Raw genomic sequence first — 27,075 nt, forward strand, 5'->3', positions numbered from 1 at the left:
TGCAATTCTCCTTCTTTTTTATGATAACAGCCATAAACATACTTTATACCTCATGCGCCTGGATAGAGCTACTGAAAATTGCTCATTAATTATCATTCAGACTCCTCTCTATATCTGCCAAGTCACTACCCCTCCTCATTTAAGTCGCTCCAACAAATGCAGTTCTTCTGCAACACCTACAAGGGAGTCAATAATATGAATTATTTAATAACCTTATCTTCCTTTTTAAATTTTGTTTAAAAATCAAATCTTGCAGAACCACCAAGATAGGCATATGCATACTTCAAATGCAATCATATTGCAGTAACCAGCATCCTTCTCTACTGTTTGTCTCTCCCCGACTCATTGTCTCATGCCTAAAATTTAGGTCTGTTTGTGGCAGGGACAGTGTCTGCTATGTTTTCTTTGAAATGATTAGCATGCTTTTGGAGCTATAAAATGATACATAATAAGGAAATATTTCCTCAGTCTTCATCTAAGCTAACGTTAAAAGGTAAACACCATCTTCATTTGAATTTTCTCCCCACCAGTTTTGTTCTTCTCCTGAAAAGGGCTTTGTAGATGCACAATTGATTGCCTTGTTCTTAGTGAAGTCTAGAAAATTACTTGATAACTTGTTACTTCTTTCAATGAGTTTTCCAGATGCTATTGCTCTTCTGACTCATCTCCCTTAATGACATCTCACTGGCAGTGAGTACTTTGAAGAGACCAAGTTTCTTCGAAGTACTGAAAAATCACTTGACTCAGCCCCTTTAATTCCTCTGGCACTTCTGTCAGTCACAGTTCAATGCAGAATCAGTGTGTGTGTTCATTTTTCTATTCAAAGCCACAAAGGGGAACTGGACACCTGATTCCTATTCATTCTAATGGAAAATGAGTGTCCAAATGTCGGACATACCCACAGAAAAGAAAACAAAGCTGTGCACAGGCTAGTCTACCCACGCCAGCTTGAACCCAACAAGCGCAAACAACAATAGCAGCAAAGACACCACAGTGCGGGCTTCAGTGTGGGTAGTACAAGGCTGGCATGGACCCTGCGTACATTCTTTTCTCGCTAGCCTGCTCTGAAGGTTGTGCAGCACTGTCTTCACTGCTATCATTATCTGCACTAGCTGGATTCAAGCTAGCTTATGCCGGCTAGCCCACGTACAGATTTTGCTGTAGACATACCCCAAATTTAGGTCACTTCTACTGATTCTTAAAAGTGTAGCATATTCTACTTTTGTTAACTGTATTTTCATCGTGTATCTCTTTAGTAAGGGAATCTTTTTCTCCACTGCACCAGGTGACAAGCATCTCTCTTCCTGTCACTGAGCCTGCCCAAGTTCACTCTAATGTGATTAAATTCATTTTAGCCAGGTGGGAGGAGGATGGAGACAGAGAGAGAGAGACTATCAGAAGTACAAGCCAGTCACCAAAAGTTAACCACATCCCTAAGTAAAGCATTGGAGTAATATCTAGCTGGTTACAATGGCACTCACTTGGACAGATCCATGCACATTGCTTACAGTTATGGAGTTACCAGAACAGAGAGGCAGTCCCTAGTATTTTCTTTCAAACCAAGCGTTAATCATTCCACACAGGACTAAATTAGTTTTCTGAGAGTACATGCTGCCTTGAGGTTCCATCTGCTCTATTGATGGTGGAGGCTATTTTATTATCTTGTCTTCCTTTGAGATGCACAGCAATTATGGATTCAGAACTATAACTATGCTAGACCCTGTTCTTGCCTCTGTTCAGCGTCCTGGTGTGTCACAAGTTGGCTTTTCATTGATGCAATCCCCATACACTGTAAGTACCTTGACTTTTATAAAATTTTAACTGCAAAGCATATCTCATTGCTGTATTTAGCGACCAGCTGGTATGTCTGTGCTACTATTGCACATGCCTTGTACCTTGAAATTATCAGTCCCTCACCGTACACCTATGCACCAAGTGCCTCGGGTAGAAATGTTCATTTGCAATGGTTTCTACAAATACAGTCTTTATTAAAGGTGGCTGATTGATAGCACTGAAACCTGAAGTCTATGCCTCTCAGGAGATCAGACACAGCATGCACACGCATAGCAAACGGGCAAGCTCACCCAGGCCATATCACCAATGTGACTTGGTATTGCCAGGCTGTGAGAGTATTACTGCCTTCATGCCATTTCTACTGAGACTTATCTAGGATGCCAATTGGTGCCAATAGTGGTGAAGATTTCTGTGGTGTGGACTCCTAGCCATTCAGAGAACTGGACTGAGGTCATCCACTCATTTCATGTAAGCTACCAGAGAGACACAGGACACCACAGAGCCAACTAATGACTTTTGCTTACTACCAATCTAGGCTTTTATCTGAAGTGGTTGCCTAGAGGTGAAAGTCTCTGTCCTGTTACTATTCTTGCACTATCCAAGTCCGGGTAGCAATGTCCTGCATTTCTCAAAGTGAGAGGTGTGAATGATTAGCCAAACTGGATGCTCAATTTTTCTTCAGAGTCTCAGCTTTCATTTTAATTAAAAATTAGTCTTTAACTGTTATGGTTTCAAAGAAAAGCTTCAAACTATGAAACAAGTGTAACCAACGCAGAGACATGTCATGAATTTGTAGAGCACCTGAAACAGCAGTTCTGAGGTTTAAATTGTGCCATTTATTTGAATGGATAGTAACTCATATCCCAGTGATGATCATTTACATGGCAACATTGTTAGTTTTTTCACTGCTCACCAAAGCATAAGAAAGGAGAGAAAGAATCTTTTCATGAAGAATTACGGCAGAGTCCCCTGGGAGAGGGGGGGGCGTAGAAGACGAGCCTAGGAGATGTATAATTTAAGATGAGATGACCTTTAACACCACATGGCAGTGTTTCAGGCACATGATTGGTTTCATTTATTTTTTTTTTAAAAGGGGGTCTCAGCTGTCAAAAGTTTGGAAATAGAAGTTTAAACTATTTATCAGCAGCTTTCAAACCGGCGTCAGGGGAAAATGTGGTCCAATGAATACTCATCAACTGCCAGCTACGACACATTCAATGCAACAAAATGAAGGATTTGTGAACAGCTGAAGAAAGATTTTATCACTCATATACACATGATGACCCTATAATTTCTGTTTCCACTGCACCTGTGTAGGATGGTGGGAAGGGTTTACCTTTTCTTATCATTTTTCATATGCTACATATGGTAGAGTGCCCAGAAAACATACTAAATTAAGAATGTTCTCTATCTTAAGACCCCCAAATCTGGCACCTCCAAGACTTTCCTGTAATTTTGGCTTTACAGAACTTAAACACCTGGTTCAGGATAAGGATAAGCATCACAAATTTTCTGGGGACTAATACTGAAAATTCTTTCATTCTTATTTACGTGTAATTTTCTAGCTGACTTTCAACTTGGCTTTGTTTAGTGCATAAGCTTGAACTGAGTCCAAGCATCAAAATATCTCTTACATTGGTATCTGCTGTTCAGGAAAACAACAATATTGGAACGTTGGAATTCCCATCTTTGTATGGAAGACAGTAGGGCTGTATTTTTGTTCAGCACTTAGATACTATGATGATGGGCATGTTAGAAACACAACAGGCATAGATGGACCTGTTGTCATGCAAGAAAAACTGAAAATGATAAAGAGCAATTTATTCATTTTCTGGTAACTTTATTTGAATAAGGTGTATTGCCTGTGATACACACAACAGAAAGATATCTATTAACAGTGTCAAAAGTTCCCTCACTGACTTGCTCAAAACTAACCTGTCTCTATATCACTGTTGTATACCTTGATGTTGTCAAATTCAGTGATAGATGTATTGTTTAAAGCAACTAAATTACTTTGTTTTTCTAAAGCCCACATGGAAATAGAAGTCCCTTACAACATCCAGGAAGGAGAAAATCATATATTAGACTCAGTTATGGACACTGGGCACTGAAATCACAAAATGCATGAATGAAAACTACTACATTCCCACTGTGGGTTTTCTAAGGTATCCAGTTGATTGAAAAAAAATATCTATTTCAAAAAGGAACTAAGATATTTGTATCTCCAAGCATTCACAGCCTCATGCAGAAGATAAATAAAAAAATATATGTGGAAAACTAAAGCTCTGAGTTTAAATCAGCCCCATCTTTACCCCGATCCCTAGATTTTTAGACCTATTTGGACATTTTCCTTCAACCTGTCACTCAATCAATGAAACAGATACTCAGTTTTTAACCACTAGTTTTTTGTGAATTCAGTATTATTCTATGGCTGATGTGTAACCAGGTAATACCTAAGCTTGTGTTCTCAGTGCTCCCCTCTTTCCCGCATGCAATGTACTTCAAGCCATACTAAAAAGGGGAAGATGAACACAGAAAATATACTTAACCTTAGTGTGTTTGAAAATCTCATCAATGAGAATTTTTTCTCAAGTAGATAACTGTAAATGAAACTTTTAACTCAGACTCGTCTGCAAGGAGCATTTTAAAATATGTTATCAAAAGAATCATCTGAAGTAATGGATTAAAGGGAATTTTAGGCTCTGCCTATCCAAAATGTTCACCTAGTTAATGACACCACCTCTCAAAAGATGAAAGAATCTGCTCTCCCACTCCCCCACCTCTTTCCCATTTTAATTTAATACAGCTTGAATACATATATCTGGCAGCTGGAAAGAGGTCACCAATTTGTTTAGCAGCTTTTCAGATGTTATTTTCAAGATATAGGCCTGAGCTTCAAAGTCTGGATCCAGAACCAAAATCTTCTGAAGTTTAGGGGATGTTTAATAATATGTAGTTTTAGCTCAAGACCCCCAACTAATTTTCACGCTTTTGTCTTTCTTCTTTCAGAGCCCATTCTGGCCAATTTATCAAAGTGCCCAGCGCTGTCAACCCCCACATTAAAGGTAATATGTTAGGGTGCTGGGAATCTTGCAGGAAGTGCACAGCACCTCAGAGGATTTAGCCCTCAGTCCACACCAGATGTATCAAAAACCAAGAGCTGAATCAGCTTGAAAGTGCTGTTACCTGCTTAGTAAATTCATTGAAGGTCATAATGGGTCCATTGTGGAACACAGGATAGTAGAACATGTAGGCCAGCATCCAAAAGAATGAGTAGTACCTCTTCTGGGTAGAGCCATGCCAGCAGTATTCAAGGCTGAAACTAGTGTAGTAGAGGCAGTGAACAGTCAGGGTGAAGAGCAGCAAGTAGTACTCATTTTCAGTGTCGTACCACCCTCTCTGCAAAACAAAACAGAGAATGGTGCGATAGCTACGTTTATAACATGATAGGATTTTGATATCAAACAATCAACATTCTTACTGGCACTCCACTAGTCCCTAGGCCATCATCAATAAAGGGCAGTTAATATAGACTCTCTCAAACTATGGCGTGCGCCTCCCTGGGGAGGCACCAGCACATAGTGGGGCAGCACTATTTACACTTATTTCCTTGGCATATCAGGGTTTCAGGCTGAGCGAAAGCTGAGACTGGAGCTGCTAGATGATACTGCTGCTAGCCTCAGTAGTTATGACAAGACTGCAGTTCCGGCCGCCCCAACAGAGGCCGCTGCAGGGCTTGCTGGCTCCTGCAGACAGAGGCTGCTTCCTGCCTGTCTAGAGCGAGAATGCTGCAGCCCACATGGGCCAGTGGAGTAGCAGGAAGGTGGCTCAGTGGCAGCAGCTGCCTGCTCCTTTCGTTCTCCTGCACTGGGGAAGGGGAGAGACAAAGGTGAGCGATGTATAGAGGCCAAGGGCAGGAAATTCTCAATGTAATTAACAGACTTTGTGAATGCCCACATGTCAGTGAACTGTGTTTGGACTGTAACATCTATATTGTAGTGGATTTGATAGCCTTCCACCCCATCCCCCCATTTGATAAGATCCTGTCCTACTGCACCATGCATTGGAACCAAAGAGAAATGAGTTTGTCAGTCCTAATAAAAGTGATTTTTGGAGAGAGGATAAATCTATTCACAAGCGAAGAACAGTTTCTTCAAATCCATAAGCCCGTGAAAGGAAGCAGAGGATGAAGATAGCAAAACTGAGTCTACGCCAGTCAGTTAAAGGATGGTTAGTGACCATTGTTTTGGCACAAATCCAACTGTTAGAGCAATAGGCTTCATTTTCCAATTCAGAAACCCACAGTCATTAAAGAGAAACTGCCAAGCTTGACTAAGCAACTCTGGGATATGAAACAAAAATCTGCATTTTGAATTAGAGCGAATACATCTCTCTTGAAGTAGAGAGCATTAGTGAAGCACTTGTTTATCATATATTACGCTCCATCAAAATAACCTTTATACATTAAGGCATATAATTTCATTTTGATGCACAGGGCTTTATGCACATAACACCAATCAGCATGACAAGGGATAACCCCCATTATTTCCCATGAATAATGCCATATTTCAAGAAGCAGCAGACATGCTGAATCTAATTTTGAGCTAGACCTCAAATCCAGAAACTCCAACAACTGGAGGTGTGGAAGGCGGGGGTTCACCTTTAATTTTTGGGGGGGGGGGTTTTGTTTGTTTGTTTTTTACACACATTGCAAAAAAATTTGTAGGCTTCTTACACAAAGGGTTAGGTAGGTAATATACGTAATCATCCTCCTGATGGATGTGATGCAAACATATTCGGATCTGGGTGCCTCAGTATCAGAAATATGTTGACAAATTTGAGGGATTCAAAAAAGAGCAACAGAAATGATGAAGAGTCTCAAGGAACTAGCTCATGAATAAAAACTGAATACAGGCAAAACCAATTAAAGTATTCAAAGGATGTAAACACCAGAGAGAGTGGAATGTCTAGGGTTTGTGCAAGGGATCGAACTAGGAGCAACAGATTAAAAGGAAGTCTAAATATCTGGAAGAATTTCAGTTATAGCCATTAGACTGTGGAAGGGGGAGTGGCAGAAAAATCCATATCATGAGGTATACTGTAGGGTACCGCAGTATCAGTGTGGGTACCTACAAGGGACTATTTCTTCAACAATACCAAAAGGATGTGTACTAGTGTGCTTTAGGGTGTCAAAAAAGACCATGTTGATGCCTTGAATTACCATTAGCAGGGACTTGGTGGGAAGATTTCTGTCTCCTTTTCTTAGAGGGTGCCCGAGAAGGTGGCCACTTTTTACGTTCCCCAGAGGAATGATAGTGTGTGCTACCTTTGTCAGATAAGATTTCAGAGAAGGAGCCTCTGTGGAAGAAGTGGAAGAGGCACAAAACCAAGCAGTTGTAGGTGCCAGTGCATTTTTTGAAGACAACGGCTCCGAAGTCCAGAATGCCCAAATCTGAGGCCAGTCTCACATATTTATCTAATGGGAACAGCTTCAAGCGAGCTTCTCTCGCTTATTTGAAAACTAAATAGAGCATTTGGACCCTCACCTAAACAAAACAAAAACTTTTAGAATGGCTATCATTAAGGAGAATGGCCATGTGGCACGAAGAGCAATATTTGAAACAAGGAGATTTCTGTTCAGCCACAGACATAAAAAATTATTTTAAAAGTTACACAGATGAAACCTAACTGTAAACAATACTTAAAACCTATGAAAAGCTAACCCTAGTACTACTGCTATCAACTAACCATATCCAGGAGTTACAAGAAAAACTAGGTAAACTAGGCTGCGGAATAAGGACACTGGTAATTCCTTCATCTCTCAGCCAAGGAAGGAACAGAGGAAGTTGGCCCTACTCTGTCCTTTCATGCCCTCAGGAGAGGGGCACAGCCATCGGTCAACACTGCTGCCCAAAAGACTACGATCTCTGCTACATGGGGCAATGCACATCAAGAGTTGTGTACGTATAAACAATCACTCTACTATAAATGTTAACTTTTTATGTCAACTACTGGTGCAATGTAGGCATAGAAGCAGGTCTTGGGCCCTTTTCAGGTGTGGGATGGCATCTGAAAGGGAAAGCATGATCAGAAAAAATTCCCTCTTGACTCCCTGAAAAGGCACCTGGCTCCTTCCAAACATGAAAATGAATAATACCTCTTTAATTTATTAAATTCCATATAGTCATTCAACTTTTGCTCAAGTCTTACTATTTGAGTCTACTATCTCAACTAGAATCCCATTCCACCTATTCACCACTCTCTCTGCAAAAGGTCCCCAATTCTTTTTTAATATGTTCCCTCCTGCACCTAATTGTAAGACCTTTAGTTCTGGCTTGTTCACCAACCTCAAAAAGGCTATTCAGTCTTGATTTTATAACAATCCTTGACTAGTTTAAGTACGTCACTTATGTTGCCTTTTAACGTTCTCTCAGGACTAAATAATCCAGATGCTCCTCATCTGTAAGAAAAACAGGAGTACTTGTGGCACCTTAGAGACTAAAAATGTATTGGCGCATAAGCTTTCTTGGGCTACAGCCCACTTCATCAGATGCATTGAATGGAACATATAGTAAGAAGATATATATACACACATACAGAGAAGGTGGAATCTGCCATACAAACTGTGAGAGGCTAATTAATTAAGATGAGCTATTATCAGCAGGAGGAAAAAAACTTTTGTAGTGATGATCAAGATGGCCCATTTAGACAGTTGACAAGAAGGTGTGAGGATACTTAACATGTGGAAATAGAACCTCATATGTAAGACCACTCATTTCATTCATCAATTCAGCTGCTCTTTAGAATCCTTTGGGAGGAAAGGCATCATAAAAAGGTAATTTGAAGACAATGATGACAATAATAAAAGCAAGCAGAGCTGTAGATAAATGGTTTTGAAATCCACAGACAGCAGTTTTAATTAAAACATAGCCAGGGCTTAAAGAAAGAGGGTAAATCAGATTAGTTTGAGCATACAGTACAGTTTATTGCATTCAGTGATTTCATCTATTGTTTAAAAAAGAACAAGGAAGCTGCAATGGAGAGCAAGGCTCTTCTATCTGCCTCATAGTTCTCCTCTCAGTTTACACCAATATGAAACTCTGTAGAACAACCTTGTTATGCATCTAGTTATCTTTTAGTACTCAGGGCCACAACACACCATGACAATACATATGAGAGACAGCCCACTAGAGGGAGTTCTCAGCAAGGTTAACATTTCCAAATGAGATGCTACAGTCAAAGACTGTACCAACACCTACTGCACCTTAGCACCTAGAAAGTTCTTTTGAGCCCATCTCTGCCTAGGCAAAACTAAAAGTGATTTGGCTGATAAGGGTTTTGCAATAAAATGTTGTCCAAGATCATGATAAATAAATACCATACTTTGATCACGCTAAAAAATTACCTTTGCTTCTTCCACAGCTGGTACGCGCAAAGTTGATAACAAAAGTAGTGAGCACAGCCAAGTCAGGACTGCTGTCTGAAACTGAGCCACGGAAAATGAAATGGCTATATGTAGCAAAATCACTGCCAAGCCATTGATTCCTAATAGAAACCAGCAGGCCACCATCCCGTATGTCATTAGACACCAGGGTTTGTACTGGAACAAAAGAAGAGATTTAAAATAATAGAAGTAAAATATTTAAAATAATAGAATATTATTTTTAAATAATAGAAGTAAAAATTATTAAACAGCCCCCCTAAGACATATTTACCTAAACAAACCTGTATGTTTTTAATAAATGGCAAAAATAAATAGACACAAAATACCAATCTGAGAATAGTACTAATGCCTAATGATCTAAATATCAGGTGTGAAATACAAGGACTCCCTGGAACCAGAGGTTTAAATTCTGATAGGATCAATTAATCGTTTTTTTCCTCTTCAAGTTAGAGAATCTGAGCTCCACACAGTTTTTTCTGTGAGGGCCCTTTAGATGAGACGTTAACACTGAAGCATTCGCTGCTCTGCATGGACATTAAAGATCATTTGATGCTATTTATACGCTTAGAGGAATTGCCCCAGTGTCCCTGACCACGTTTCTTTCCCCTCATTGTTTTATAGTTTGCTATGTGCGGGTGAGCTGTACTGCTGCCACTTCCCACCTAACAGGTTGATTCTTGTATAAAACTCTTTGCCTCCACCATTTGCTACTATCAAAAATACTCAAAGAAGAGAGTTGGACACAACTCCTTCAGGAGCCAATCAGTGTTGCTCTGTGCATCAGTCATGGGACAGCTAGAGAAAAGCAAGAGTTGCTTTCTCCTCCACCAAGGACTAAGGCAGGGGTGCTGGAACTAGGGGTGCAACAGCACCCCCTGACTTGAAGTAGTTTCCATAATATACAGAGTTTACAGTTTTGTTCAATGGCTTTCACCACCCCCACTATAAAAACTGTTCCAATACCATTATCAGGCCTGCCAGCCCAGGAAACTAGGGAACCAAACTTGGATCTGTCCAAACACAGACCACTAGGCCCAGTGTTTCCCTCCCAGAGAAAATCCAACAGAAGGAGCAGGCTTTTCTTGAAGCTCTGCATGTTCTCACAGATTTGCCCCTTATCCTCCCCTTTAACAGGAGGGATGTGTGTCCTTATGGAATGGGGAGGGCACATGACTAGCAAGCCTCACAGATTCCCTGCTGAGCCTCACAGCTAAATGAAGAGCAATCAGCACCGGCACCTGACCACATTCAAGACCTTCTTCATAAGCCTCATCCTGGCAGGACCGGCACACTGACACTCACCTCATAAGGTTCCCACACGGAACACAAGGTCAGCAAGTGATCAAACTTTTGAGATAGCGCAGCACCTCGATTGTGGAATTTGCTCCCCCTGGATTTCTACCTCAGCCCTGTCCTCACTGCTTTAAAACTGAAAATCTCTCTGAAAAGCAGTGTTAATTTTTAATTACATTCAGACCAGTCTCCCCTCCACACCCCCTTTTCATTGTTAATGACACCAAATATTGTTTGCTTAATTATTTCAATAGGATTGTATTTTAACTTATTTGTGAACCACCAGGAGCACTTCAGTGAGGGCACTTTCTAATTACAATTATTATATGCCATATTGTGCTCTATCTAGACTTTTCTGTAAGCAGATGGCTAGGCAGATACACATAAATGTGTGTGCATTTAAATCTGATCAGTGTGTTTATAACAAATGCAAAACACTGTATTAGTGTGTTAAGATTATGAATTTAAATATGCAGGAAATGTCTCAAATAGGCAGACCAGGAAACCTACAATAAGAAACTTTTGGTTTTGTTAGCTAAAATTTAATCAGCTTCATAGGCTCTAAGACAATTTGCACATGCACTCTCACAGTGCATTGCTGCATGGGTTTATATTAAAACACATCAGTATAGCACCAATGCTAAGCTCTTCAGGGGAAGGTTCATGTCCACCTATAAACATACACATACAGCACCTAGCACAACACAGCTCCCATCCTGACTGGGGTCTCTCCATGTTACCATAATACAAATAATAATCATAATAATAAAGTCTTATTTGTTCATATTCTTTGCCTCAAAATTTTGAAAAAATTAAGTTTGCCTGTATTAATGGCAATAAAAATATATTTTAAAAAAGAAATGGCAGTTTAAAATCCTGCAACATAACGTAGGAGTTTTATGGATTTTTCTGGGGTCTCTCAAGAGGGCTCCAGGGTTTCTAAGGTAAGGACAGTAGTATGTGTAGTAAACATCTGAACTGAGAACATTATCCTGACATGTTCAACATGCATCAGCAGTTCCTTGAAGCTCTTGAAGTTGCTTGTCTGGATGTCTGTGTCTCTCTCTGCCTTTCTTTAAGCAGTGTTTGAGGCTGAAAATAACATCAACAAGATGCTAAGAAGAAACTACTGAAGTGATTCCAACTGTGAAAAGAACCCTCTTGCTGCTTTTTACGTAATTTGACATGATTTGAAATCTAAACAATGCACATAAGCTTATGTAATTACCCATTATAAATCTGAACTCAAAAAATGGAGAGAGAGTCGCACTGAGAATCACTTTAACACAACAGTAGCTGAGACCCCTCCACAAAATTGGGAAAAAGGTGTTCTTCTAGTGCATCTAAACTTTGGCTCCTCTATGAACATTCAACTCAAATACTGATATGGAGCTTCCTATTAGTGTGACTGTTTAGTACAATTGTTAGATTCTCTTTTCTCTAGTTTTCCATATTTTAAATAATTTCTTCCTGCAAAGCATTACAAGAAAACTGAAATCCATGTCTCTAGGACAGGACATGACAATTAAAGAATCACATGACACAGAAGACCAGTGAACTATTCACCGCAAGACATGGGGCTAATAATTAGAAGTGAACAAATGTGACTGTAAATTAGTTACTCAAATATTCCTTGATTATAATTAAGTTTATGGCTTCTACATTATTAGCATCCATCATATTTACACAAAAAGTTAGCAAATAAATTCCATCGTAGATATTTACAAGGTTAGATCCTCTATCTCTTGTGGACAAACTGAAGAAGGGACTAAAACTGGCATATGTTTTCAAAATTATTCCTTCTAATGGGAACACAAGGCTTTCCAACCCCATGAATCTGCAGGATCCATGACTAAGATACCCCACACCCCGAAGATCTTCTGTAACACCTTGCTCTGGTTCCCAAAACCCTAGAAGAAAAGTCCCTGCAGAGCACCTGCACAGTGGTATGTATATGAATAAGCACAGTATATCTGCAGTTACACTAGCTTGGATAAAATTACCAGGGCCATCATTCTGAATGCTTAAGGGCAGAAACTGATCCTCAGCTGGAGACAAAACATCATTTCCCCTTTACATTATTACACAATTAAGTACAGTGAAGATATTCTTAAATATTTGACACGTTGCACTCTCAGAGACAAGATGAATCAATGGCCTATTCAACTGTGATGATTCCTGTGAAGAACATTTTCTTATTATGATTACCACTACTACACTTCTTGCCCTTCACCTGCCATTTTCAAAAGACTAGTTCATTACATTCACCTTCTTTTTCTTACATCCACAGCATCAATGCTTTTAAGTTTACTCTCAATTTACAGAAGATCACCCAAGTTCTAAGAAAAAAGCTAGCACAAAGAAATAAAAAAAGTGATGCAAGATCACAGGCAGTATCATGACAAGATCTCTGCAGGGAATCCCTAGTGTTCAAATACAGATTCCATGGACCATAACTGCTGGCAGTCACATCTCCATCCTATCTGAGACAATCTCTTTAGGGACTCAAAGGAGCCTTATAAAACCTCTCAACTGAAACTGCTGAAATACCTGGTGTTACACACTCTGCACTGCCCCCAAAGCACAAATGTTTGGCATTCTATAAAGAAAGGTAACAGTGAAAGAAATCAGGTTTTGTCTTTATTAAAAAAACCGTCTGCATAATGAAGCAGATCAATAAAAGCAGAACAATAGGGTTATTAAATTATTCTTTTCTGAGATACAACATGATTATGATTCAACTTCAGATTTAAAGTTCCATGCAATTTCATCTCTGATTAATGCTAAGGAACTATAAGCTGGTCCCCTTCCTCTCTCTGTAAACCAAGAATATGATTTATTAAAGGACACCCCATTTTTACACACTAGATTGCTGAAATTATTATAGGCAGGGCTGGTAACACCACCTATTAAAGTTACGTGACACTTCCCATTATTTGATCCTCGTTTTCAGTTACTTATATTTTTGCCAAATACTAACTGCGTGGGCTGAAATTTTTGATTCTGGACATCAGTCTCAGGCTGAAATTTTTGGGAAATTTCAGCAAAAATAATTCAGCCATATTCAAGAACAAGGAAAGATTTAGCGATGGAGGGTTGAATTAATTTGATGACAGGGACACTGATGGAGAGGAATTGAGCTAAGCTGCTATTGAGGGAGTTGAAAGTGATCGATGGCAGCAAGAAGGGCAGGATTTGTTTTCATGGCAGAGTAAAATGATAATATGCAGAGATAACTTGGGTGGTGTTAGCATAGAGAACAGGAAGAGCTGGTAGATGGACTGATTTGATACAGAGGATAGAAGCGATTGGGAAAGTTGGTAAGAGTTTGTGATGGAAGGTATAAAACACTTCTCAAAATGGAAAGGTGCCTGAGTGTTTGTTACTTCCTTATTTATCATCTCCTTTATGAAATTATGGAGGCGGGGAGTGAACAAATCCATTATATCGGCTCCAAACTTTGGCAGTCCTCAAGTCATTTCTTGCACTGCCACTGAAAATTAATAGGACCAGCACAACCACTGAGAAGTTTCATATAGCCACTATTCCCCCGCCCCACCTTAAATCAACCTACCACAAAAAAAGTTTCCTTCTTTTCCCCCTCATTTGTGGATTTTCCCTCCAAAATTTCAATGATCCAGAACAGGTAATATTCAGTCCTGCAAAAGTGCCTGAAATGGCATTCCTATAGGATAGGAACAAGAGTTTCAAAGCAGCTTTCTAATGGTTCTATATAGCCATAGAAGGTCCCAGATATTAGACATTAAAATTGCTACATTTTTATATACAGCTTAGTCACTTTATAATCCTCCCTGTCCTCTGAGTTCTGATAATGTGGGTTTATGGTACTAAGGGGGGCTGTCTTTGCAGACTGAGGGAGATGAAAAATTTTCCCAGTTGAGCTTGGCCAGAAAACATAATTTGTATCCTCCAGGAAAGTCCAATATTTGGTTTTGTCCTGATTCAGGACCAAACAAGAAAAAAGAATACAATTTTTGTAGAATGAAATATTCACATGCAAGCGTTGAAATGAAATGTTTTGACACTGTGAAATTAAATATCTAAATGAAATGTCAATTGGAACAGACATTCTGAATTGACATTTCACTTTAAAAAGGACATTTTAAGTTGAAATATCAATTTGAAATTTACTGTTTCTATTTGAATCAACTCCTCAAATAGAAATGGTTCAGTTAAAATAAGCACTTAAAAACAAAGCAAAATGTTTGGATTAAATGATGCTTTGGAAAAAATTAAAGAATTCATTAAAATAATTCCAATATTTTCCAGTGTAAAATTTCAGTTTCAACAACTACATTTTCCAATGGAAAAAACCTACCTCGGACATCTCTTCTCCACAGCACATATGGGGGAACAAAGTTACACTGTACTAGGTCTGTGGTATAATTGCCCATCCATGCAGAGACATGCTGCTTTTGGCTATCATGTACCTGCACAACGTGTATCAGATTTGGTCCCAAATATCCTGCATATCCAAGTCCTCATTATCCAACATCACTTTTGAGTATTCTCACAGGAAAGTATTAAGTTCCTAACGATAGGCCCAGTTCTCTCAACCTTACTCACAATGAGGTGTGCTTTATTTATGTTGATTTAAATGGGACTGCTTCCTCATTTGAGTAAAGGTGGCAGAACTGGGCCATAAATAATTATATCTCCTAGATACAACTTGTCAGAATTTTTCATTCTACAGAATATACTTTTCAACAATTTGTAATATAAGTGTTCTGTTTTCCAGGTCTCACAGCGAACTGAAAAAATATAAGGTGCACTCCTGCAAAACACATGCATTCATACCTTTTCCATAAAGAGCCTTGACATCTGAGATACCATTAGATGGCCAAGCAGAAGCCATATTATACGTTCCTTTCCCCATTCCATCCAGAAGCTCCACTCAAAGTCTGTGGGATCCTAGAATACATAGTGAATTGACTGATACATGTTTCAAAACTGGGTGCGGTGGGTGAGTGTACTGATGAAACAGAGGGAAAGGTTTGAATAGAACACAAAGGTTTATGATCCAATACCACAGTGTCGTCTGAAGGGAATCTACACATATTGTTAAAGTAGCAGGGTCAGATTTTCTGAGGTGATGAGCATCCATAATTCCAAATTATTTCAATTTGTTTAAAATTTGTGGAACCATTTCTATTAGTCTTATATCTTGTAAAACCAAAATTTGGGGCCAAATTTGATTTGACGGTGACCCTCCTTTAATTTTCCCACCAAAGCATCAAACATTTTCAAACTATAAAATATACGCACAAGCACATAAATACATGTATCATCTCATCACTGAAAAATGTAGATACAAGTGAGGAAGCACAGACTCAGCACAGAATAAGATTCCTGATTTTAAGGGCTCTCTCTCTCTATTCATCAGTATTTACTGAATACCTACATGGTATGTTCACAGTAATGAGATTTCTCCAGGAGGCTTGTCAGAAACAATAGGACAGTCCTCCACACACGGATTATCAAATGGAATTTTCAAACTACAGTAGTACGTGGCTGTTTACCAGTATCTGAACACAAGAGGACAATAGTGTGGATTTCAACTATGCAGCAAATAATTTGCTTTAAACTAGATTATGTTACTATCCAAACCTTAGTGCAACTGTATACTTTGCAGCTTTGGCGCCATGCCCAGTGCACCAGTCAGCAGAATTGAGCTAGCATGAGGAAAGAAGTAATCTGCATGGTAAAAAGGAGGTGCAGATGACTTTCCCGCATGGAGCAAGGAAGAAAACCACAGAAGGAATTATAATCGAGTCTGGACTGTTCCTGGGGCAGAATAGCTATGCACCACCCTTACTCATGACAAAACAAAGTTTCAAACTAACTCAGAGCAACACATTAGCTTTAGCTTAATTCAGTTTAATTACTCTGATGATCTTCCAATATTTGAATAATTTTTAATTTTATAAAATGCCCGATAATGGTTTTTACATGCAATTTTGGCTCCTAGCCTCCCACCCAGATTTGATCACAACCAACACTTTTTTGAAACACAACCTGTTTTCCTAAGTCCTGAGACATGCTCATACTACTGATCATAGTGTTTCTTGCTGAATTCACCAGCTTCAGTGGGACTACTCAGGGTAGTAAGCATTATATGCTCATGCTAAGTGAAGAAAGAGAATTTCATAAGGCAGCATAAAGAACAAGCTACACAAGCTTCTACCCAGACCAAGTACATACAAAATTTTCAATAAACTGAAAGTTAATACGATTCTAAATAAGAAACTGCAAAACTTCCACTAGAAGGCTCATCAACCACAAAATAATGCAGCAGATCACAGTGACTGTTTTCAGGAACACTCCTGGAATGGCAATACAAATCACACCAGGATAAACTCCAGATCAATTTCCTGAAGCAAAATCCCACTCAAGCTTTTAGCTTCAAAAAAATATTACATAGCTCCTTCCCCACCCTGTGATTTGGTATCCCTGATATTCCAGTCTCTCCTCCAACTTTTCCACCATTCTCAATCATAGAACACAAGCCAGTCAACTAGAGCCAATTCTAATACTTCAGGATGGTGGTGAAGCACTGGAATGGGTTACCTAGGGAGGTGGTGGAATCTCCTTCCTTAGAGGTTTTAAAGATCAGGCTTGACAAAGCCCTGGCTGGGATGATTTAGTGGGGGACTGGTCCTGCTTTAAGCAGGGGGTTGGACTAGAAATCCTGAGGTCCCTTTCAACCCTGATATTCTATGCTTCTATAATTCTATGATTAACTTTTCAAGGAAGACAGGCTCATTCTTTTTCTACCTGAATGTTTTGAATTAGCTATTTGAGACCCAGTCCTGCAAGCCATCCCTTTAATTCAGTCTGAAGCAAATAGGAGGTCCAGGCTTGAATGGGCCCGTAAAACTGGAGTACTGCCAGAGACGCCATGGAAACCTGCTAGTATTCCAGAACCACACCCTAGTGAGGCTCCTATTTTGAATGACCTGCCCTCAGTGTAGGGCTCTCTGTTCTGCCACATTTTGTATCATTATCAGCTTTTGAAGAACATATGTGTAAAAGCCACTCTGAATATCACATCTCCCCCCACCTGTCCAGACCACACATATTTAAAAGACTAAGCCATTTCAACAATGGGAAAAAACAGCCTACATCGGGGTTCTCAGACTTCTTCTTTCTGAGGCCTCCTACAACATGCTATAAAAACTCTAGGGCCCAGCAGGGAGAGGGGAGCGCTCAGGCATAGGTGTAGTTTGACTTCTATTTTGGGTGGGCAGGGGCCAGCGGGGCTCAAGCCAGCTCCACACAGCGGCGTCTGGGGAAGAAGCGCCACCTCCACCCCCGACTCACCTCAGTAGGCCACCCAGCTTGTCTGGGTTGTGAGAGAGGCAACCAAACATTATGACTCAAAGGTGGGGGGCTCAGCTCAAAAAGTTTGAAACTTTGAAACCTGCACCACCTATTCCCTCCTCAGGGAGGACTTCAGAGAGGCTAATATAGATGGGGGAGCCTGTCATGGGGTCAGCCTCCAGCAGCAGAACAGGCATGCCTCCCTCTGGTTCCCCTCCTTCAGAGTCCGCAGTAACTCGACACAAGCTTCCTTGCCTCAACAACACCCCTCCTGGGTTCCAGTTTATTAGAAAAACCAGTCTGAATGGTCCAGGACAGAAGTCCCAAAACATAGTCCATTTATCACCCCAACGCATACAGCCCTTAAAATCCCAAGATATCTAGTCCCTCAATGCCTCTCATGCTACACTCCATCTTCTGTCTCACCTGGGCTCTCTGGTGGTCCTCTCTAGTCCTTCTGCCAGCCCTTCCAACTGGAATGCAACCCTGCTCTTCTCAGCAGGAACCCCCACAGCCTCACTGCTGGGAGCTCATCCTCTCCAGGGGAGCATCCCTCACTTCCTCTGGTCTTTTAACCTTTTTGCTCCAGAGAAGCCAAGAGGTAGGCCCTTCCACTGTTCCCCTGACTCCAGCCTCTCTGTCCATCAGCTTCAGCTTCAATGTCAGCAGGCAACTCCCTCTGCTGCTGTCTGGCCTTCAGCCCTGGCTCTCAGGCATGGGAAGGTCAGCCAGCAAACCCGTCTGTTGCTGTTCTACCTACAGCCTTCCTCCAGGAACCACCTACAGCTTCCTTAAGAGACCTCCTACAGTCTCCTCGTCTCAGGCAGCTCTCACCTGCTCTATGGCCCAGGTGCCATTTTTTAAGGGCAAGTGGGGTCAGTGGACCAGTCACTATTAAGAGACCCACTGTCACCCTCTGACAGAGCCAAGCAATGTTTGAAAGAGCTTGTTTTGCAGATAGTCTTATTTCAGCTTTAGGTTCATTTTCCAGGGAACACCCGTTAAACACAAGATTCTCTGAAGAAATTTATTTCAACACCCAGCGCAATCCTTTCTGCTAGTCCAGTGGTTTTCAACCTTTTTTCAATTGCGGACCATTAAAAAATTTCAAATGGAGGTGCAGACCCCTTTGGAAATCTTAGACATAGTCGGTGGACCACAGGTTGAAAACCAATGTACTAGAAGTAGTCCTGCCAGAAATCTCTCCACACAACTAGTGCTTAAGATTTCCAGCTCTTTCACTGACCAAGGGTAACAATTTTAAGTCACAAATACAAAATTAATAAAAATTCATTTTGGAACAGATTGAGACTTGGGCTAGGTGCATGCACAGAGGAGTAAGAACCCATCTTACATTGTTAAGTGGGTTACCCTGCACTTGGGTCCAGGCACACAGGATTAAGCTATGCTCTTGCTTACTCCATCCCTCCCTGCTGGGCAGGGAGGGATAGAGGAATGGTCAGAGCCTGGGCTTCCTCCCACTTCTCCCTGGCCTGTACAGATATCTATCTAAGGTTCTTATATGATCTCCATCACCATAGTACCAGAGCACCTCAGAATCTTTAATATATTTATCCTCACAACACCCCAGGAGGTAAGGTAATGAAACGTTAACATCCCCATTTTACAGGTGGGAAACCAAAGCTCAGAGATATCAAGTGACTTACCCAAGGTCACGCAGGAACTCTGTGGTGGACTTGACCCCTGGTCTCCCCACTTGTCAGCTAGTGTCCTAACCACTGGACCATCCTTTCTCTCTGTTTAGCCAGTGAGGCCCTGATCCTGCAATCAGTTCCATACGGGCAGAGCCCAAACCCTGCGCTGAGTCCTGTTGAGTTCAGTGAGGCTCCATGGAAGCACACAGGTCCACATGCACAGAACGGTTTGCAAGACCGAGACTTTAGTCCCCGATCTCACAAAAACTTAGCCATGTGGTTTACTTTATGCCCTATGAGCAGTTCCACTGAATAGTCAATGGGATCAGGGCCAGAGTTTGTTTCCTCTGTTGGGTGTGTGGGTCACAGAAACAGGGGAAAGAAAGTCATCCAAAATAATAGGAAAATGTGAGTATAAAGCCACAGTAATAGACTGGGGCACTGAGGTGCAGGTACAGTACCTCAAACTACTTTTAACTACTTTTTTTAGACTGCCTAGTTTTTAAAGTTACTGGTGTCCCTTTGAGCTCTTCCTTGCCTATTAGTTGAGAATTGTCCTGAATACTAAGACTGAGTACATCCTCAATGCTCCCAGTCTCTATTGATTCAAAGCTGACACACTCAAATCTCTTACAGATCTCTGGTCTTGCTCCTGGCCCGGTTCCCCCATAGGAACAGAATACAAAGTATAATCACCTTTATTTCTTGATATTAAAAAAATATTCTTGGTCTATTCTTAACTAATACTGTGATTTCACTGTGCATTATTACTCTATTTCTGCTGACCTTTGAAAAAGTAGAAATAGATTTATTTCCATGTGCTGTTAAGTTCAAACTGGGGAATCAACTGCTTTTATACTGCTTATCTGAGAGTTAATAAGAGACTTGCATTTATACGTTCCAATTTACAACTGCAGCTTTCTGTGAAGATAAGAATTTGTATTCTGCAGCTGTGGCTGCAATGGCCTCTGTTTTTTGTTGTATTGTATCCAGTTCTTAACATGTCAGGTAAGAAATCTAACCAGGAGAAAGGAACAGAAACAATGTTAGCAGGTAAAAACACAAGCTCTTCATGTTAATAAGAGCATCTCAACTAACTTATCCCCTTAAACTTTACACCTTCTAGTCTCTGGGTCCTAATCTCATTTATTTACTCTTAGTTCCTACATGACTGGAGGAGTCAGGATTTTGCCCTTTCGGCATCTTAAATAAACATCAGCATGAGGATGCATAGAAGGGTTTTGTTAAAGGTGTATTTTATTACAGTTCTGTATATGGACTTGAGAGTCAACTCCACTTTACAGATAATGAGATCTTGACCTAAACACAAATGCACAATTTAAACAAGCCCTTACTCAGCCCAGAGCACAAACAACGTCCTCAGTTGATGCTATGCCAAAAATTGCAACTACCTAAAGGCTGCATTAAAAACAAGAAACAAGAAACAAGAAGAAACAAGAAGAAACACACAAAAATTGGGGGAAATGAAACAGGGAAACTTCTTTGGAGCAGCAAGAACAATAGGAATAAAGGCATCTCTTCTCTTTTCTGTAACCCCTACGGAAGAGATGTGTCTACAGCCAGGTCCACACTACGAAGTGTTCTCAGAATGGCTAGGTCAGTCATTGGTGTGGAACAAACTACACCCAATAGCCAACACAGCTATGCTAGCAAAATCCCCAGCATAGACACAATTATGCCAGCAGAAGAATGCTTCTGTCGGCATAGCTAATGTCATTCAGAGAGATAGCATTACTGTACAGAATAACTTCTTCTGTCAGCATAAACTGCATCTACACTAGGGGGCTCCGCTGGCATAACTGTATCAGTATAGCTTTATCGTCAAAGCCCATGTCATGCAGACAAGGCCTACATGTCTCTGTTCCTAAAAGCCAAATCCTGAACCCTCTCCCATACCCACAGCATTGAGGACTCTAAACACAGTGGAATGTTAAATAGTCAGTATAATACATACATAACCTATAGATCACACTACAATCACATATAGCTTCTTCTGCAGAAACAAACGTCTTATGCTGATGTAAACAGCACGAATCAGAGGAAGAATCCCTGCAGTGACAGATTGTGTTGGCAGTTTCCAAAGAGAGCAGAGCATGGAGAAGACAGCAAAAGCTGGCAGTGCCACAAAGCACATGCCTTTAATAAAGGACTAATTTTGTAATATACAGATGCTCCTAATTCAGAAAAGAATATTGCAATGCACTCTACATGGAGTGACACCTTAAAACAATGCAAAAACTGAAACTGGTGCTGAATATGGCAGCTCATTTGTTAAGCAGGGCATCTGGCTGGGAGCACATGACACCAGTGCTCTGGGGTCTGCTAGCTGCCTATTGGTCTCCAGGTGTAGTTCAAGGTGTTGGCCTTCACCTATAGAGCTCTAAATGGCCTGGAACCAGTCCACATGGGGGATTACCTCTCTCCCTGTGCCATACTGGCCTAGCTATGGTCAGCAGGGACACTCAAGCTGGATCCACCTCATTATTAAAGAGAAGGAGCTGCTTGTCAAGACTGTGGATCTTGCTCCCCATTTGAAACAAAGCAGTCTGGAGCTGAAACCTTCTAGGCACAATTTGCAAAAACCATTTGTTTGACAGGTTCTGGGGGAAGGCTGAGAACATGTTCATGGCAGGGGAAAAGGAGGTGTAAGGGGCTCTTCTGTTCCTTTAATTTATGGGCTGGCTAAATTAATCTGATACCTGTGTACAAGTATGTCATGATGCTGGGTGCTCAGCACTGTGTTACTCTAAGTATTATGACACCTGCAGCTTTTGTCTGAGCATTTACTGTCATTTAAATCTGAAGAAATAATAAAGCACTCCTTGCAGAAGGTGAGCATGAGGCCTATGGACCACGTAAGCCCTTGGCACAGAGTGATTTCACCCAAAGGCAATATTAACTTGACTCTATCAATCTTTGAGAGCAGTGTATTAAATATGAAGTGCGGACAAGAGTATGAGGACCACTATGCAATGAGGGTGTGGCCACGAATAGGTCAGGCCCAACCTTTAGGATCTGCATTTTTTAAAGAGGGGTGAAAAGCCCTAATATTAACAGAAATGTTTTCAGATTTTTAAATACTTTGTTCCTAGCTGGTAATTCAGGCAGCCTCCTCATGTCATGGCACAATGGCTCATTGGCTTAGCAGCAGTCCCTGTGGCTGTCACACAGACATGAAGCTCCTATTATTTTCATGTGACTTTGTTCCTACTGTTAACAAGGAAAATGCTAATTTATGTTCAGCAATATCCCTACCTACATGCCAAACCATGTTACATGATGAAATGTGTTAAAAAAACTAAATTAGTCAGTTAATCTAAAAAAAATTGTTACAAGTAGCTTGAATTACTACATCAGCACCTGAATGCCCCAGTCTATTACTGTGGCTTTACGTTCACATATTCCTATTGTCAAAGATGATTCTCTCTCCCATTACTGGGTGAAATTTCTGCACAAACAACAGAGAAAACTAACTATGGCCCCAATCCCACAAAGATTTATGCACATGCTTAACGTTCTGCTTTTCGAATTGCTCCCATTGACTTCAATGGAATTGGTCATAGGACACAAAATAAACCAAGTGTCTTAAGTTTTTGCAAGATTGGGGTCTGAGGCCTCAATCTTGCAAACAGCTCTATGTGTATACACCCACGTGCCTGCACAAAGCCTCTCTGAACCCAACAAGGCTCCATGCAGGCACTGGGGTTTGCTCATGTACAACAGACTGCAGGTTCAGGGCCCACCTGACTAAGAGATGAAGGATGGTCCAGTGGTTAAGGTACTAGCCAACAAGTTGAGAGACCTGGGGTCAGGTCTCTGATCTATCACAGACTTCTTGTGTGACTTTGGGCAAGTCACTTAGCTTCACTTGGTCTCAGTGCTCCATCTGTAAAATGGCGATAACACTTCTCTACCACACAGGGGCGTTGTGAGGATAAATACACTTCAGCTTGTTAGGTGCTCAGATACTACGGTTATGGGGGCCATATAAGAGCCTAAGATAGACAGAACAATGTAAACAATGAGGAAAAATACACATTTTTTTCTTTTCTCTGTCTCAGCTAAAATAATATTTGGCTTTACTTGTAATAGCAGTAGAAAATTTTCAAAAAGAAGTGTGATTTTTAAATTAACAGTGTTTCTTTAAACATTTATGCTGCAAAAATTATTACCCAGCAAGCTAGACTGAAAACCAGTGTAGGGTGACCCAGATGCTCAAATATAAATTCAGTAAATTCATTAACAGAATTATACGATGGGGCTGCCTGCAATCGCGAGGGACTGGACTTAATGTCCCTTCCAGTCCCACATCCTAAGAAAAGCCATTATGCAAACAATCAAATGACAAAGCAAAAGGAAAAGCGCAGCTGGGGGTGCACAGGGAGGCCAATGCTTTTTAGAATAAACATTGACACCAGAGATTAAGTGATTCTGCTGCTAATACGTACCAAAGGACAGCAATCAAGAGAAAAACTATAATACGAATTTCTAGATCATGTCACATCGCATCAGGTAAGCCATTTTTCCTCTTGAGGGATGGAAAAACTCAGGAGATCAAATTAATTTTTTTTTACACTATTGATTGAGCTTGCAATTCTAAATCAGTATCCAGGACTGGCAAATATCTCCTTTTGCAAATGTTTTATGTATTCCATGCCTGCCACTGAAAATGAAATTGGAGAGGCAGGGCATGGAGAGGAAAGTGTGCTAGTAAAGGACCAATTTTAACTTATTTATTTTGATTAAAAACATTGGGCCAGAATTCCTTCCCTCCCACTGTGAAACCTGTGGGAAGAGCTGAAGGGAAGGAATCCTCCTGTCACATTGGAGGATGCACATTTCTATGTATTTTTACGGGTAGAAAAGATGCTTTACATCATTTTAGAGTTTTTTTAATATAGTGTATTTATACTTATTAGTTTCTCTCCCTCTGAGTTCTGTGTTCTTGGACTCAAAGTATTAAAGGTACCTGGCTTTACAGAGGGAGGGAGGCAAATAATAAGCTCTATAAAAATCTGAGTTACTCTTTAAAACACCTCTAAAATAATACTCAGCTGAGGAAAGGGAACACATCTTACAACACACAATAATTCACAGAATATAGCAATCCAGTGATCAGCAACTTTTGGCACGCAGCCCACCAGGATAAGCCCCCTGACAGGCCGGACCAGTGTGTTTACCTGCCGTGTCCGCAGGTTCAGCCGATCACAGCTCCCACTGGCCGCGGTTCGCCACTTCAGGCCAATGGGAGCTGCAGGAAGCGGCACAGGCCGAGGGATGTGCTGGCCACCGCTTCCAGCAGTCCCCATTGGCCTGGAGTGGCAAACTGCGGCCAGTGGGAGCTGCAATTGGCCAAACCTGCGGACACGGCAGGTAAACAAACCGGCCCAGCTTGCCATGGGGCTTACCCTGGTGGGCCGTGTGCCAAAGGTTGCCGATCCCTGTAGTAATCTGTGGCAAGTGTTCTGCCTAGGAGCAGAACATTCTTTAATACAGTAATCATAAAAGTTGGTCACAATCCACTTGAAGAAGACTTCCACTGAATTGCTAGGGATATGAACTTACACGAAGCTTACAAACGAAAATGATCAGTAATATTCATTGACCTTACCTTTTTAAGTCCCCAAAACAGAGGATCTTTTTCCAGTTCAAATTCTCTTTCAAGTTCCTCTTCATATTCTGCCAAGAATAATACCCCCATTAATAACAGCTCACCAACAAAAATAAAGAGTGAATGGGCCTGCAGTGCTCGTTTTTAAACAGTATGAAATTCTTTGTATCTACCTGAAAAACATACACACAGCAAGTGGGAATAGAGGTTCTTTATGCAGGAAGAAATCAAGAAGGTTAAGGAGGGCAGAATCCACCCCCAATCTTTAGGTCTGAACAAAATTGTCACTACTGTAGTCCCTGGTCTTTGATCCTTGCACACCCCCAATTTCTGGCTGACGTATGCATACAATCATGGACCACTGATGCTATCTCTGTCCCAACCCTGCATTTGATCCATGCAGGGCTGGCAGGCAGAGTAACCCAACTCCACCATACATTCAGCATGCTGTGAATTTCCATGTACTGACTGCAGCCACCCAATCCTCACACAGCGGAGCACACTGTTCTGCTGAGTTGGAAGTCTTCCACAGCCTTTCATCCTTAATGCATGTTTTATTCTATTTCTAAAGAAAACAAAGCATGAAAACACATTGGTTCATGGTCTGTTTCAGTGCAGACAATCATTTCCATGACCAAAATCTAAGCACCAGTGTGATACTATGCTGACCAGTGTAGAAAAAGATGAGAGTAGGCAGGGGAAGGATTTTTTGTCTTATATAAACAAACTATCACCACAATTGATTATTTAAGATTAAATACATATACATACACACACACATACACATATCCCTCCCTAAACACTATTTAAAGTATGAACTATTCAGTCATTGGTCACAAATACCATCAGAGACCTTGTTTAAAAAAAAAAAAAAAAAGGTGGAGGGACATATATTCTGCAAAAAGCAGATATAACACATGAAATATCTAGCAGGTTCAGTTGAACTATTCCCACAAGTGCATCCCAATCAAACTAACTGTCCTCAAAGCCCACTTCAGATTCTGGCTGGTGAGAGGCTGCCTCAGAAATTCAAGTGTTTAAATATGCTTAGTTGAGAAAAAGCTTGAAGTGAAAGGCTAAATCCCTGATGAATCACACCTCTGCTTTTCTGTGAAACTTCAATATCTGTCTAAAGTTCAAGTTTCTGCCTCTGACTTTGTGACACACAAGATAAATTGGGGCGTGAGGGGGAGATGTAGTCTTTTCTTATCTAGGAAAATTTCCCTCTTAACTCTATGTATCAGGGGGGTAGCCATGTTAGTCTGTATCTACAAAAACAACCAGGACTTCGGTGGCATCTTAAAGACTAACAGATATTTGAACATAAGCTTTTGTGGGTAAAAACCTCACTTCTTCAGGTGCAACTCTAAGGCCCTCCTAATCCAGTACTACTGGGTACAGAACACCTATGAAGATACTTTCACAGGTTGTACTGGAATGGGAGCAAGCTTCTGCAGAAGCAACATTGGAAATGTGCTGTTCCAGAGGTATACACAAAACCTGTCTTCCTATAACGATAATGCTTAGTATTTAGACAGCACTTTATACGTTCAAAGCACTGCATAGTCATTAAGGTCTTAATTAATCAGTTCTTGCAACAACCCCCTTATTTACAAATAGGAAGACAGACAGAAAAGTGACAGAACCTCAAAGCTACAGACCAAATAAGTGAAAGAAGCAGGATTAGAAGCCACTCTAGTGAAACACATCAGCTTCCATTTGTTAAATCAATTTAATTAACTGATGAGACCTACAGTGTTGACAGCATTCTCTTCAAACAGCTTCCCTATGATCTTCAGTGGTTTCTATTTCACCTTTTAATTACATCATATTCTGACTCCTAGAGAAACCATGACGGAATAGATTATCTTTTTCCAAAACTGCAATTATGGTCAAAAGTTACACTGCCCACTACT

General features: G+C 40.7%; 1 protein-coding gene across 5 annotated transcripts in view; it reads right to left on the minus strand.

The window, feature by feature from the left end:
- Positions 1 to 27,075, minus strand: part of HHAT (hedgehog acyltransferase) — a 334,535-nt gene that overhangs the window by 299,266 nt on the left and 8,194 nt on the right. For 4 of the 5 annotated variants that reach the window (XM_073338993.2, XM_073338994.1, XM_073338998.1 and 1 more), the window contains 4 exons: positions 25,160 to 25,227; positions 15,350 to 15,463; positions 9,200 to 9,394; positions 4,981 to 5,193 (listed from right to left, as the gene is read on the minus strand). In XM_073338993.2, coding sequence (XP_073195094.1) covers positions 4,981 to 5,193; positions 9,200 to 9,394; positions 15,350 to 15,463; positions 25,160 to 25,227 — 590 coding nt within the window. The remainder of the gene's footprint in view (positions 1 to 4,980; positions 5,194 to 9,199; positions 9,395 to 15,349; positions 15,464 to 25,159; positions 25,228 to 27,075) is intronic. The other variant, XM_073338997.2, reaches the window with a different exon arrangement.

Source organism: Lepidochelys kempii, chromosome 3, assembly GCF_965140285.1.
Source record: "Lepidochelys kempii isolate rLepKem1 chromosome 3, rLepKem1.hap1, whole genome shotgun sequence".
NCBI classification, from domain to species: domain Eukaryota; kingdom Metazoa; phylum Chordata; order Testudines; family Cheloniidae; genus Lepidochelys; species Lepidochelys kempii.